At 42.4% G+C, this 15,000-nt stretch overlaps 1 protein-coding gene across 7 annotated transcripts in view; it reads right to left on the bottom strand.

Moving 5' to 3' along the window:
- The window catches only part of akap6 (A kinase (PRKA) anchor protein 6), a 292,609-nt gene that overhangs the window by 249,842 nt on the left and 27,767 nt on the right, over positions 1-15,000 (bottom strand). For all 7 annotated transcript variants that reach the window (XM_039785655.1, XM_039785652.1, XM_039785658.1 and 4 more), the window contains 2 exons: positions 13,723-14,012; positions 10,817-10,988 (listed from right to left, as the gene is read on the bottom strand). In XM_039785655.1, the coding sequence (XP_039641589.1) occupies positions 10,817-10,988; positions 13,723-13,952 (402 nt within the window). In that variant the 5' untranslated portion in view covers positions 13,953-14,012. The remainder of the gene's footprint in view (positions 1-10,816; positions 10,989-13,722; positions 14,013-15,000) is intronic.

Here is a 15,000-nt window from a genome sequence, read left to right as displayed (position 1 = left end):
CAGATCAATAATTAACATAAAGAGATTCCAAAAAAGATAATGCGTTCAAAAAAAAAAAAAAAGTCAGAAAGTGGAAGTAAAGCAGCGAGTGGTTCTTCTGTCCAAAGCTACAAACTGACACTGCTGCTCCCATGTGAGCAAATGGTGACAGACTGACACAACAGCAGAGGGTATGTGTGTGTGTGTGTGTGTGTGTGTGTGTGTGTATATGTATGTGTGTGTGTGTGTGTGTGTGTGTGTGTGTGTGTTGACCTGCTTCTTGCATAAGGGGGTGTTGGTGTTGGGGAGAGGAGGAGTCACAACAGTTGGGAGGTTATTTTAGGACCAACCTCACCCACCCCCCTCAACACACACACACACACACACACACACACAGTAAGCTGTAGATACTCCGTATCATTCTTAACACTTTAAATGCAGACATAATTTTCGCTCACGTTTTACACACAGGTATTTAACACACACGCTCACACACACAACTTTCTGAGGATGCAGACTGTGACTGTTAACCACCAGTCATTTCATCTTGCAGTATGAAGCCCCTTTCAGACTTGCACCTCTTTATATTAATCGGACAGTGATTTATTTTGGCGGTCTCATGTCTTAATAGGCATCTGAGTCACATTTACGTAAATGTCTCAAGAGCAATCTTAGCATGTCAGACTCTGCAACTTTTCTGTGTCACTTTTAACACGACAAGTCTAAACTGAGTGCCATCAGTGCAGCAGCACACGGTTAAACATGCAGAGAGAGATTAAGGCTACATCTACACTACTACTTTTTCATTTTTAAATAGCGTTTTGATGCAAAAATCGATCTCTGTCCACACAAGAGTTTTAGCTCCAGTAGCAGAACTAATCTCCGTCCATATTAACATGTCTGACTAGGCATATAACACGACCGTTCACATACAACGATGCAAACAATGGCGAGAAAGTAAGAGAAGGGATTTTATTAGCTTGGACCGCCGACGAAAGAAAGGTTTGTAACAGGGCTGCACAATTAATCGCATTGTATTGAAATCGCAATATGGACTAATGCAATATCCAAATCGCAGGGGGGCGCAATATTTGTTAAAGGCAAAATATGTGTCCAACCATTTTGAATTAATTATTGTGGTGCTGAAGAGACAAACTCCTTACAGACTAAAGAAAAAAATCTTTGGTACAGTTCCTCGCAGAAATCACACTATAATAATTTTAATTTCTTTCAATGTAAATCATTAGAATCACAGAATAATGATACAAAAACAATCATTCCCTCCAATATCGTGAATCATATGACAATATCAGTCAAAATAATCGCAATTAGATATTTTCCTAATAACGCCGGAGTTGTGTGAACGTGAGGCTTAAACGTGGCCAAAGATATTGTGTGTTTTTTTTTTTCCATTCATACCAACTGCGTGCATTAAATTAATATCCAGCCAAACGTTTTTCACTCCGCATGTTAGCAAACCGGAATTAAACGAGAACTACAGGGACTAACTGGGATTTCATAGTTTCATACAGGTGCATTTGTTATGAAAACATCATCATCTACTTGTGACAGTAGCAGATGTGTTACAAGGTTTCAGAGTGGACGGAAAAAGTTCCAGATCATTGTCTTGGAAAGACTTTCAACACATACACGTCAGCAAATTCACTGCGTCAGTGTGAATAATGACTTTAATTATTTATTCATTTAAAGACAAAGTTGTATCGATGGACATCACACACCCCCTGGCTTTACTGTAACCTGGACCAAAACAACAAACAGGCTTTCACACACTTTCTCTGACTGACACACACACACACACACACACACACACACACACACACACACACACACACACACACACACACACACACACACACACACACACACACACACACACACAAAGAGTATGCAAATGCAACAGCAGCCAATTGTGAGGCAGGGGAAGGTGAAGTTTAAGACTATTTCCTGAAAACTATCAATGTTCAATAAAAAAAAATAAAAAAAAGACTAGTTCCTGGAAATGAAACGCGTTTCATCATTACAATAATAATAAATGTCCAGTTTTAAAGTGTCAAAGCCTGAAAACGCAAAGCCTCTTTCCCTTTCAGTTCAGTTGTTTTATTCTGTTTAATTATTCTAGCGTGGGACGAGACTAAACACCCTAAGGCTAGAAGTAGCTCCTACTTGAACTGGCTGCGTTTGGAGAAAGATTAGAGGTCAGTTCTAACTTTAAGATCCCCATTTCTTTTCTAAAAGTAATTTACATCCCATTATTTTAGGTCTAACAGTAACTAACTTGGCTGGAGGACAGTGCCAGTTGTTTCTGAGTCTTTTTATATGTCATATCAGGTCACACGTCTTCAGAAGCAAATGTGAAAGTCCTGTCATATTTATTCATCATTCTTCTGAAATTGTATCCTCAGATCGAAACTTGAGATAAAAAAATGAACGTTTTGCTTTAAAGTGTCGACAGTTCCCTACCTGTCTTCCTGCTACACTGAGAGAATGGGTCTTTGCTGACCGTGATATTTGACTGTAAGTTGAAAAGGTCAGCTGAACCAAGTCAACCCGTAACTCTCCTCCTACTTTCTACCCTTCCCTGCTCCTCTCTTTTACATGAATATCTATCCCTCCACGTTGAGAGCAGTTCCCAGAATTCCTTGCATAGCGACGACAGTGACATCAGAAGACCGAAATATCCCGACAGCTGGGAGACAGCAGGCTACTTCTGGACGGCGTTTAAATAAAGATCTGTGGTTTTTGAACCAGAGACACACAGATCCACGTCTACTAAATTGATCATGCTCTCTCTGCAAAGAGTTTCTTTTTCAGGAGATTTCTTTAAAAGCTGCAAGACGATGCTGCATGCCTGTGACATAAACTCATATTTATAACTTGACATGGGGATGTAAGGGTCAGATGTGGGCGTCGTTCCTCCAGACCAAACTGAACTTTACTTACAGCTGCAGGCAGGTAGAGGGAAAGACTGATGGAAAAACCTAGAAAAGGTTTACTGTCAGTTTACGGTTACTGTGGGTAAGACACAAACTTAAGACTGTAGAGTTTTAAAAAGTGGTCTTTATCTGAGAAAAAAGCACCACGTGCCCATCCTTGTGTCATTTATTCAAATTGTTAAATTATGTGATAGTAATAAGCTGATGTTTAGGATTATACATACAGTATACAGCTTAATTTTCTACGGAAGCCTTAAAAGGCAAGGTGAAAAACAAATTGTGGGCAATGTTGCCGAAAACCCAAGTTTATCTCTTACATAGGAGATGTCATCTCCTCCTCCTGTCTGTGTGTGTGTGTGTGTGTGTGTGTGTGTATGTAAATATACAGTGTGCAGCCTCTCCCTCGCAGAGCAGCAGAGGACATTCTCCATGCAGCTGTTACACGCAGCTGTTACACACCGCCTGCAGCCGGATGCCAAGAATGGCTGAGAGGCTGGCATTCACACACACAGACACACAGTCACACACAGTCACACACACACACACACACAGTGGTTGCATCACTATAATCATGTCCAACAGTCGCTCTGTGGCAAGGTCAGGTTAAAGAAAGATGCCCTGCAGGCAAACGCATTATTAATATGACAGAGAGAGGAAGAGAGAGAAGAAAGGAAGGAGAGGATGAAAGAGAAAGAAAAGAGCGGCGAGGAGAGATTATAATTTCAAACGGCTGTCTGGCGTTCTGTCTGCTTCGATCTCTCGCCCTGTTGCCGCGCCCGCCGCCCTCCATGCCGACCGCCGCGCCCGCAATTAAGTCAAATAAAGCTCGGGCCTACAACGGCCTGGATGTTACCTGTCGAGGTAACGACCAATCAGACGCTCAGAGTTCAGCTACGAGACGTGAATCCAGCCATGCCACACTGGTCCTTGTGGTTATTTGTCCTAACCTTAACAACATACAAAGATCAGGTGTCTCTCCGTTGGACCACTTTCAAAAATTGTTGTTTCCATCAGTCACTTGGACACAAAAACATGGAAAAAAAGGGGTTGAAAAATACCAAAGCTACCCTTTAATAAAGATATAAAGAACAGTTCAAAGTGAGTTAAGAGGATGGATATCAATCTTGTGTCTGTGTGTTCAGTGCAGAGCTGGAGTCAAGCCAAGGTTAGCTTAGTTTAGCTTAGCATAAAGACTGGAAACAGGGGGGAAACAGCTAGCCTGGTTCTGTCTGAAGGTTAAAAATACACCTAACAACCCCTCTAAAGCTCATACTGATTAACATGCAGTATCTAGTTTGATTGATCCTGGTTTAAGGGCGGATTATGTGCTGAACTACTACAACGGCTGAACACGGTGACTTTCCAGAGTCTTGTTGCCAGGTTTGGTACCAGAGACCAAAACGAAAACCTGTGCTCTGCTCACCAAACCAACGGTATCTGGCAACTCGGGCTGCAGCCTGAGATGGGAGGTTAGATATACTGTTGTAACTCCCTCTAAAAATCACACATTTTCATTTGATAATGTCTGGGTTAAATAAACTCGATACGTGGTATTAGTTAGATAAGGCAAGCAGCTGCAGACCCTCAGCCAATCAGCAGCCAGTATTTTCCATCACCACAGTAAAGTCTGTGTTGTGAATTGGGAAAAAGCAAAACTACGAACCAAGTGGCCAAATTACTCACAGATGTTGTTTTTTAATCATGTCTATGTTCATTATGATGTTATGTATTTCTTGCAGCAATACTTTAGCTAGAGAAAATTTCTCTAACAATATTCTAATGTACATTATTAATCAATTAGTTGTCAACTATTTAATAATCGATTGATCATTTTGAGTCAAGATAAGAAAAGCTTCTGATTCCAGCTTGATAAATGTGAATATGTTCTAGTTCCTTCTCTTCTCTGTGACAGGAAACTGAATATCTTTGAGTTGTGGACAAAACAAGACATTTGAGGAGGTCATCTTGGGCTTTTGGGAAATACTGATCCACATTTTTCACCATTTTCTGACATTTTAGAGACCAATAGGAAATACAGCATGACATGTCAAAATATCTGCTTTGAAAAAGGTTTATGGAAGGCCAGAGAATGTTCCATATATCGGACGGTAAAATGTTGCTCCACTTTGTTGCAATACAGAAGACCTACCACTAGATGGAGCCGTAAACCAGCTAATAAGTGCTCTGTTCTTCAGTGAGCATCCACCTGTTCTGTTCTCCACTGCTGTAGAGTCGGAAATATTTAGAAAACTAAAACACAAAAGCTAAGTGATGAAAAGAGATAAAATGAGAAAAATCTAAATCACACAGATCACTGTCACATCTGGAGAACACTGGGAGGGTCATGTTTTTGGATTTCTCCAGTGCTTTCAATACACTGGCACAACACAAGCAGCTGTCATATGCATGCATTCTATTCTTTTTTTCCATTTTCTTTATGTATATTTTTTCTCCTATGTCTACTTAATGTTTATTTGTGTTATTCTGATGTGTGTACAATGTTTTTTTCTTTTGAGCTGCTGCAGCACAGGCATTTCCCCAGCGTGTGATTAATTAATCTTAATTAATCTTATCTTATCTCTTAAACGAATGACAACGAATAGTCAACGCTCAGTGCAACAAACTAAATGTTGACTATTTCAAAACAGAGTCTTTTGGGCATTTTTAGGCCTTTATTGACAGGATAGCTGAAGACATGAAAAGGGGAGAGAGAGGGGGAATGACATGCAGCAAAGGGCTGGAAGTCTGAGTCAAACCCGGGCCAGCTGCATCGAGGAGTAAACCTCTATATATGGGCATCCGCTCTACCAACTGAGCTATCCGGGCGCCCAAACTCTCAATAATTTTTAAATTCAATTTCAACATAACTGTATACTATACTTCTACTACACTCTAATTTCCTCAGACAAAATTCTATGGAAAACTTTTCCAGGTTTTTCAGGACTGTGGGAACCCTGCGAGCAACAGAGAAACTGGGATGCAGAAATTAATGGCACACTGCTTCATCGTGGAACATTATTTATTTTGTGTTTATTTAGGCTATTAAAAAGGAGAATTCCGGTCGATTTCAACACGTACCTATGTTGTTTGTTGTCACATAGTGCAGCCAGTAGCCAGAACAACTGTTGCCTACACCGAGTTATGCTACTGCTAGCTTTAGCACCCCGGCGGCTGAAACGGGGCAGGTTTTAAACGTGCTTTTAGCCTCTTAACATGTTCGAGATGTCATTACAAGTGCCTTGCCGTGTGAACTGATTCCTTCCTTCCACAGTGAATCTGACTGCAGTAGATGTGAAAGAAATGCATGAAAGTCGTGCTAATTCATGCCTCTGTTTAGTTCCGGTGTTGCGACGTTAAGACGAGTGCTTCGGGACCGAAAAGAGATTCAAAAATATTTATTAATTTAATGATTAAATAAGGTAGTGTCTCCAAGCTTACCTCAATTATAACATGTCTCCTGCTAGTTGTACTACAGCACTTACTTTTAAAAAATAAGCATATATCTATTTTTGAAAATATTTTTGTGTCACTTTTCGGTGTTGTAGTTTGTAGACAGTCCCTTAACACTCGTCTTGCCGTCTCACCACCAGAACACCGGAACTAAACAGAGCTCAATTAGCACAACTTTTATGCATTTCTTTCACATCTACTGCAGTCAGATTCACTGTGTTCACTCGGAAGGAATCACTTTACATGGGTAGGCACTTTTAATGACATCTCGAACATGTTAAGAGGCTAAAAGCACGTTTAAAACCTGCCCCGTTTCAGCCGGACTGGGTGCGAAAGCTAGCAGTAGCATAACTCGGTGTAGGCAACACTAAGCGACAACAAACAACAGAGCTACGTGTTGAAATCGACCGGAATTCTCCTTTTACAGTATTTTTTCCTGCACGGTTTTGTCCTTCAAGGACATTTTTAACCACCTAAATATTCTTTTGTAATAGAAAGAGATTAAAGTGAGTGGAGTTAAATGCAGCTTTTACAATTCATAAAAAAGTTTTTACTAGTTAAACTTTGAATTCAGCCTCATAGAAGTATGTTGTATATTGTTTATATTATTTTTTATTTATTTATTTATTTACAGCAAGGATTGGGTCAATATATTCTGAATATAAAATGCATAAAAATTTGGGTGAAAATCAGGTATTTTTGTATTACTTTCCTTTCCATTTTGCTTAAACTTTCTATAAGTTGAAGCATAAACAAGCATATGACACTGAGGTGTTCCCTCCACCAGAGGGTGCAACCAGGAGCTCTGCTACTCAAACAGTAACTTGTAAATCTTGTTTCTGCTGACCTCCAGTGGTTTAACTGCTCACTTTGCAGCAGGGATGTGCAGGCAGCTTCACTGCTTTTCACTCTGGTGTTAAGATGCAATTAAAAAGAGCAACCAAAGTATACTTTTTTGTAAATAGAGTAAAAACAAAGTGGAATCTGGTTCAGAATTTTATCAGCAGCTGATAAATGGTTTAAACACATGTAAACACACACACACGTAAACACACACACACACACACACACGTAAACACACACACACACACACACACACACACGTAAAACACACACACACGTAAACACACACACGTAAACACACGCATACACGCACGCACCACGCACACACACACACACACACACACACACACACACACACACACACACACACACACACACACACACACACACACACACACACACACACACACACACACACACAAACACACACACACACACACACACACACGCACGCCGACCTCGCCAGACTGTCCAACGGCCGACAATCGGGTTGGTGTGTCGGCACCTTTACTTTCTGGAGCCGACACTACTGCTGCTGCCATGTTTTATTTAATACAGAGAGAAGAGAGGAGAGGAGAGCTAAACACAGCAGAGAGGAGAAGAGAGACAAGAGAGGAGAGGAGCAGCATGATGAAGAGGAAACATCTGAGTCACTGTAGATAAAAATAGGACAGCTCCTCCATGTCGACTGTCTGAACAGAATAAAACTGCATTTTTATGAATGAAATGAGTCTGTAGCTTCCTTAATGCTTCATGTTTCATCAATACACAGCCTTGTCGAAAAATGGTTTCTGACTGGTTTACCACGGGCATTCTGCGGTCTGTTTTTTGTTGTTGTTGCATGACAGACCGTTGCCATGGACAAAGTCCTGATCGTAGACTCTGGCAGAGCATTTTTAAATCAATAAAAAAAATTTTTTTACCCATCTTTTGTTATTGTTTTGATTGAAAAACCCCAGCGGCAGAAAAATACATATTGTACGTTTTTGAGTAAAACATACACACACATGTAGTAAATGTGAGGAATGTTAAATTAATAAATAGATTGCTGCAGCATAAATAAGATAATATGTCTGCCCAAACTGTAACTGTTCAGTTCATACAGAGGTGTTCTTGGTGAATACAATCAGAACAAATCAGGGGCTCTAATTGATCCTGTGGACCTACAGGAGCAATAATAATAGTTTGTATTTCAAGGGTCGTTCTCCTTTAAGAGCCACGAAAAGATGTTGATGATTTAAATTCTTCACAGGCGCAGTGACTCAAACATGAAGAGGGACTGCTCCGTCCATGAAGCAGACATATCACAGTGTAAACTCCCTCATATAAAATCCACAGTTTGCCGATGAAGAATCAAATGTACGTAGACTGCTCACTGAAAACGCAGCTCACTGACTCAAGTTACATAACTAAATCAATGGTTAACTGTGTGACTTGTGGAAGCCAGTCATTACATAACACCAAAGCCATGGAGAGAGGAAGGGCATTGTGGGTAATTTGCCGCCTGAGGTGAGAGTTTAATCGACTGATGTTCTGCTGTCTCCATGAATTCAACACAGAGAGGCATCCATACGTGTTAGCATGCATGTAAACAACTTCTCTGCTGGCTTTGGTCACAAACGAGTCAAGAGTAAAAATGTATTTTCATTCAGAACTCTACATCAGACATTATTTAGTCGATTTCAAGTTCATTTAAGTCCTCTTTGGTTCCTTAAGAAGTTTTTTGCTTTGATTTTTGAGCTTACCATTCACTGGCAATAGACATTTTTTGTGTTTTTATACTTTCGTCCACCAAATCACTGGTGTTTTGCACCTGCAATTCACCGAATCACAGTGACGTCCCGCTAACTCAAAAATCATTACAAACATGTTTATTTCGGTGTTCATTTTCAGCCCTAACCGTAACGTTTAAAGAAATAAAGTTAAACGCGGAGGTCCGACCTATCTGACGTGTCTGCTGTGTTTATTTTCTGTCCCGTCTTGCTTTGCTAGCGTCTTTGATTAACCAAATCTAGTGACAGGACAGCAACATGTCACCGCCGGTCAGACTGACTGCTAGTTTGGGTGGTGTCATTAGTTCTCTACGCTAACAGTAGTCAAAGTGTTGACATATAAAAGCATCAAACATTCATTTTAGATTAAGGAGACTGGAATATATCCAGTTGTTCCTCAACCCCAATTGCTCGTGTATGTACGGGACGCAGGGCTTTTCTACATGAAAGTTATTGCAAACTAAAGTTGTGACTGGGTCTATAGCTCAGACAGTTTAATCTCAGTGCTGTGACTGTATTTGATGCTGTTGCTCTCCTGTTTGGGGCGGCAAGCTTTACAAGTTTTTAAAAGGTTATTTAGGCACGACCACGTGCAATAACATCAAAGACTGTAGTACAGGTTTATGGGCCCTATTTTAACAATCTGAAACGCAAGTATCAAACGTGAAACGCAAGTAGCTTTGTGGGCGGATCTCGGGCGCTGTTGCTATGATACCGGCGGGATAAATGCCCGTCTTGACCGGGTGGTGATGTTGCTGCGGCCTCACGGGCGCATCTCCTCAAGTCTGGAGAGGATTGCTGCAGCCATGGAGCGTGGGCCTCCAAACGCACCACCTGCTCCTGTTGTGCCCCTTCCTCTTCCCCCAACTCCATCTCCGTCCACCCGCTCCACCAGGAGCGCATCAAGTGTTCAATCCCGCCGTAGTTCAACATCACGTCTCCTTAAGTCCTCTAATATTTCCTCATTTATCATCAACACATCCATGATTCATGGAAATGTGTAAAACACAACAAGCCACAAAGAATGCTGCGACTTTTTGAGGACTGTACTGTAAAGTGCCTCCTGATCTATCCAAACACATAAAGCGCATTTTCAGTAATATTTTTCTTTTTCACGCTACATTATGGCCAAGCATGCGCCCCTAAAATAGCATCTGAATAACGCGCTACTGACTTTAGACTAGTACCACTGACTTTAGACCAGGTTTTTCCTGGTCAGTGGCGGAATTGTTTTCTGAAACTGCAGAATAGCACAAAGTAACGTTTGCGCCGGAACACGCCTCCTCTTTTCGCTGAACCGCCCCCGGGAGCGCAAATACATTCCCTAATTTACCGACGTGCGTCTGTGGAGGGAAAAGTCCGCTGTGCGTCGGGTGCAAAATAGGAATGATACATGCGTCGGTGTACAAAGGCAATTGCGCTGAGTGCAAGATAGGGCCCTATGAGTATGTATTTGCAAAGGGAGTGGCCAGGACTAAATCCCAACTGTCAAGACATCAGGAACACAGAGGAAACCCTGAGAAGTAACTATGTCTACATACTATGTTCACATGCACGCACAAAAATAGTGTGATGTTAAAACAAATCTGCAATACTTCAAATGATATTCCCCTTAAAATGTTTGACAACAGATTTTCTGAGAAAATGGAGTTAGTATGTGCTTGTTATTATCAATTTAGACAACATAATTGTATACGATTTATATGATTTCATCACGATTCTATTCATCTATTGAAAGGCGATATGAAAATCATCGTAGTGAATTATTGCCCAGCCCTAAGTTGCCCCAATAGAAGAGGAAGAAGTGTCCATGTCTACCTTGAGCTGCACCAGGTGGACGTCCACGTGCCGGTTGTCGCTGTCTTGTCCCGCAGAGTGTGTGAGCTGCGTGACTCGGTCGCTGGTCGCCCTTAGCCACGTCTCAATCTCCGGCAGGTGGAGGACCACCTTCCAGTCGGCGCCGGTGTGGAGGGGCGGAGGTTTCTTTGACCTGAAATGTAAGATGGATGAAAAATAAATCAAGAAATCATCCTACCACAGGCAATACAACTTTTTAACACTTTGGTCCTTGCTAGTTTAAGACCGACGCAGTTGTCAGTTTCCCGTCCAGCAGCCGTGTCGTTTAAATAGCAAATGCACCTGCACCCATCTGTGGCCCATGGGCATGCTGGTCTTGCAGGGAGGTGTGTTCAGGTGCATTCTGGGAGTATTGCTATCTTGAGGCAGCGGGAAGTGATCGCGCCATTGACCAATAAAAACCTGGTCTAAAGTCAATAACATAATAATATACAGTACAGGCCAAAAGTTTGGACACACCTTCTCATTCAATGCGTTTCCTTTTTATTTTCATGACTATTTACATTGTAGATTCTCACTGAAGGCATCAAAACTATGAATGAACACATATGGAATTATGTACTTAACAAAAAAGTGTGAAATAACTGAAAACATGTCTTATATTTTAGATTCCTCAAAGTAGCCACCCTTTGCTTTTTTTGATAACTCTGCAAACCCTTGGTGTTCTCTCAATGAGCTTCATGAGGTAGTCACCTGAAATGGTTTTACCTTCACAGGTGTGCTTTGTCAGGGTTCATTAGTGGAAGTTTTTCCCTTATTAATAAAAACCCTCACCTCTACACCCTACTACAGTTACCCTCACCTCTACACCCTACTACAGTTACCCTCACCTCTACACCCTACTACAGTTACCCTCACCTCTACACCCTACTACAGTTACCCTCACCTCTACACCCGACTACAGTTACCCTCACCTCTACACCCAACTACAGTTACCCTCACCTCTACACCCAACTACAGTTACCCTCACCTCTACACCCTACTACAGTTACCCTCACCTCTACACCCAACTACAGTTACCCTCACCTCTACACCCTACTACAGTTACCCTCACCTCTACACCCAACTACAGTTACCCTCACCTCTACACCCTACTACAGTTACCCTCACCTCTACACCCTACTACAGTTACCCTCACCTCTACACCCAACTACAGTTACCCTCACCTCTACACCCAACTACAGTTACCCTCACGTCTACACCCAACTACAGTTACCCTCACCTCTACACCCAACTACAGTTACCCTCACCTCTACACCCAACTACAGTTACCCTCACGTCTACACCCTACTACAGTTACCCTCACCTCTACACCCTACTACAGTTACCCTCACGTCTACACCCGACTACAGTTACCCTCACCTCTACACCCAACTACAGTGTTACCCTTACGTCTACACCCTACTACAGTTACCCTCACCTCTACACCCGACTACAGTTACCCTCACCTCTACACCCGACTACAGTTACCCTCACCTCTACACCCGACTACAGTTACCCTCACCTCTACACCCGACTACAGTTACCCTCACCTCTACACCCGACTACAGTTACCCTCACCTCTACACCCGACTACAGTTACCCTCACCTCTACACCCGACTACAGTTACCCTCACCTCTACACCCTACTACAGTTACCCTCACCTCTACACCCGACTACAGTTACCCTCACCTCTACACCCTACTACAGTTACCCTCACGTCTACTGACAGTTTTAGCCTCTTTAAGCTGATTGTTTTGGTTTTACCGCCCACATCTTCACCGTTTTGGTTCAGTCTCTCTCTGTCTGCTGGATGTGTGAATTTACAGTAGATCATTTTGCTAACTTAAAGTGGCCATATTATGCTCATTTCAGGTTCATAATTGTATTTTGAGGTTGTACCAGAATTGGTTTAATTTTCTAAAAACACCATATTTTTGTTGTACTGCACATTGCTGCAGCTCATCTGTTCAGATGTCTGTTTTAGATACAGAGCGAGGCATCTCACTTCTATCCCATCTTTGTTGGGAGTCGCACATGCGCAGTAGCTAGGTAAGGACTACATCAGCTAGCTAGCTGTTTCTCCAACTTCCGTTGTACAAGGCAAGATTACCCGGGAGACTTCTTCTAAACTAGGGCGGACTTCCAACTTTGCGTGGAATACCTGCAGAACAGGGACATGGAAGTAGTTCTTTTGTAGATTAGGGTGAACTAGTGTGTGTTGTAGCAGTGTTTTGCCATTCAGAACGAGCTAGCATGCTACGGTTAGCCACCTCGTCTCGGCTAGTGACGTAGAAAGCTGTGCAGATTCTAACCAGCTCACCCGGAGACTGAAGGCAGGACACATTCAGAAACCGTATCTCACTCAAAACAGCATGGATGGATTTTTTCAAAGTTTGTATGCGTTTGCAAGCACCAGAGACACAAAATAACACCCCAAATCCCAGATAAAGTGTTTTTTTTTCATAATATGGGCACTTTAACCATTACAAGTCTCTAAATTTCTAAGGGGGATAATACATCATGTCTGTCATATTGTAGTGGTACAAAAAAAGACATTAATGAAGCTTTAAGTGGATCTTAAAGCTGAGAAAGTTGAGAGTGCACTAGAACGATGCTCTGCCAATTTCTTTCTCCAAGTGAAGAAATAGAATATTCTCAGTTTGCATAATCCGGTTGAAATTCTCCCCCCCCCCCCTTTCTTCAAGCGCTTGAATATCCAATCATCACTAAGTAGTCCAGCACGCGCACACAACATGCCGTGTGCAGACGAGGCAACGGTTGCGTCTGTAGCAGTTCAACATTTTGACAAGGTTTGTCAGAGAAGTAGCACAGCCGAACGAGCCACATTTAACCGTTGTCATCGTCATCACGGCTGATTTGTCACCTGTGGGAGGCGTCTCTTCCCAGATGAGGTCCACCCCCAGCGGGGCTGCCCCGGCTGGGGCCCGGGCCGGGTGAGGAGGCCCCGTTCTGGGACTCTTGCTCTGGGTCCTGGCTGTGAGCCGTCGTGGGGACAGCAGCGGAGGAGGCAGCGGTGTCCAGGGTCGGTGTGACGGAGGTGATCATCGGGGACGGAGGCTCGGGGGTCACAGGTGAGAGAGCTGCGATGCTCATGGTGAGAGAGAGAGAGGTACAGGATTCCTAATGTGGGTGGACAAACTTCATTGGAGTAAACTGGAGAGAGAGAGAAGGGGGGGGGGAGAGAGAGAGAGAAAACAGAGAAATATGTATAATTCATTCATAATAGAAAGATTTAGAGAAGGAACAATTAATCTGTTGATTATTCTCTCGAGTAATGGATGAGTTGTTTGGTCTCTAAAATGTCAGAAAATGGTGAAAAAATGTAGATCAGTGTTTCCCAAAGCCCAATATGTCGTCCTCAAACGTCTTGTTTTGTCCCCAACTCAAAAGATATTCAGTTTACTGTCACAGAGAGACAGAAACTAGAACAATATTCATACAAGCTGCATTCAAAAAGTATCAACTGAAAGATGGGAAGGACAGATGGAATAAAAACAAATTCAGTACAAAAATATGCCATGTGTACATCTCAAGGCTGTGTGGGTGTGTTTAAGGGCTGCACAATTCGATTCTGACTTTTAAAAAGGTCCAATGTGTAGGAATTTCTCCCATCCAGCGTTGAGATCATATATCGCAATCAACTCTCTCGCACCACGCAGTTCAAAGTAGGTATTACAGCTACGGTAGCCTTCACGCTTCAAAAAGCCGGTCTCTTGCTCTTTTCAATCTCCTTTTTCTTTTTCTGGGCAAAGAAGAAGAAGACTCCTGTTCCTGAAATTTGGATTTTGAATACGTGTGGTCCTCCATGTTTCCTTCTTCAAACTTGCCGGGGGCCGGGAAGCTACGATACCCAGTAGCAGCATTAGCAGCACCTGGGAGTTTATCATGTGACAGCGAAAACGCGAACGGTGGAGCAGTATGTTCTGTATGTCCCTTACCGGCTAACGTATTTCAAGATGGAGCATGAATATGGAGCGTCTACCCCAGTTCATACAAATGCAAATGTAAAATTTCAAGCCAAAAGGAATACTTGGAATTGATGGTGGAGGTAAATATTCATGAAAAAGGACAAGTTGGTGAACGGGCAACACAGATTTTACACTCTGGACTTTTAAAAAAGTGCTCCGCTCATTGAAAACTC

The sequence above is a fragment of the Perca fluviatilis genome, chromosome 20 (genome assembly GCF_010015445.1).
Source record: "Perca fluviatilis chromosome 20, GENO_Pfluv_1.0, whole genome shotgun sequence".
Classification (NCBI taxonomy): Eukaryota; Metazoa; Chordata; class Actinopteri; order Perciformes; family Percidae; genus Perca; species Perca fluviatilis.
The sequence above is the reverse complement of the archived record's forward strand: the minus strand, read 5'-3'. Positions and strand labels throughout refer to the sequence as shown.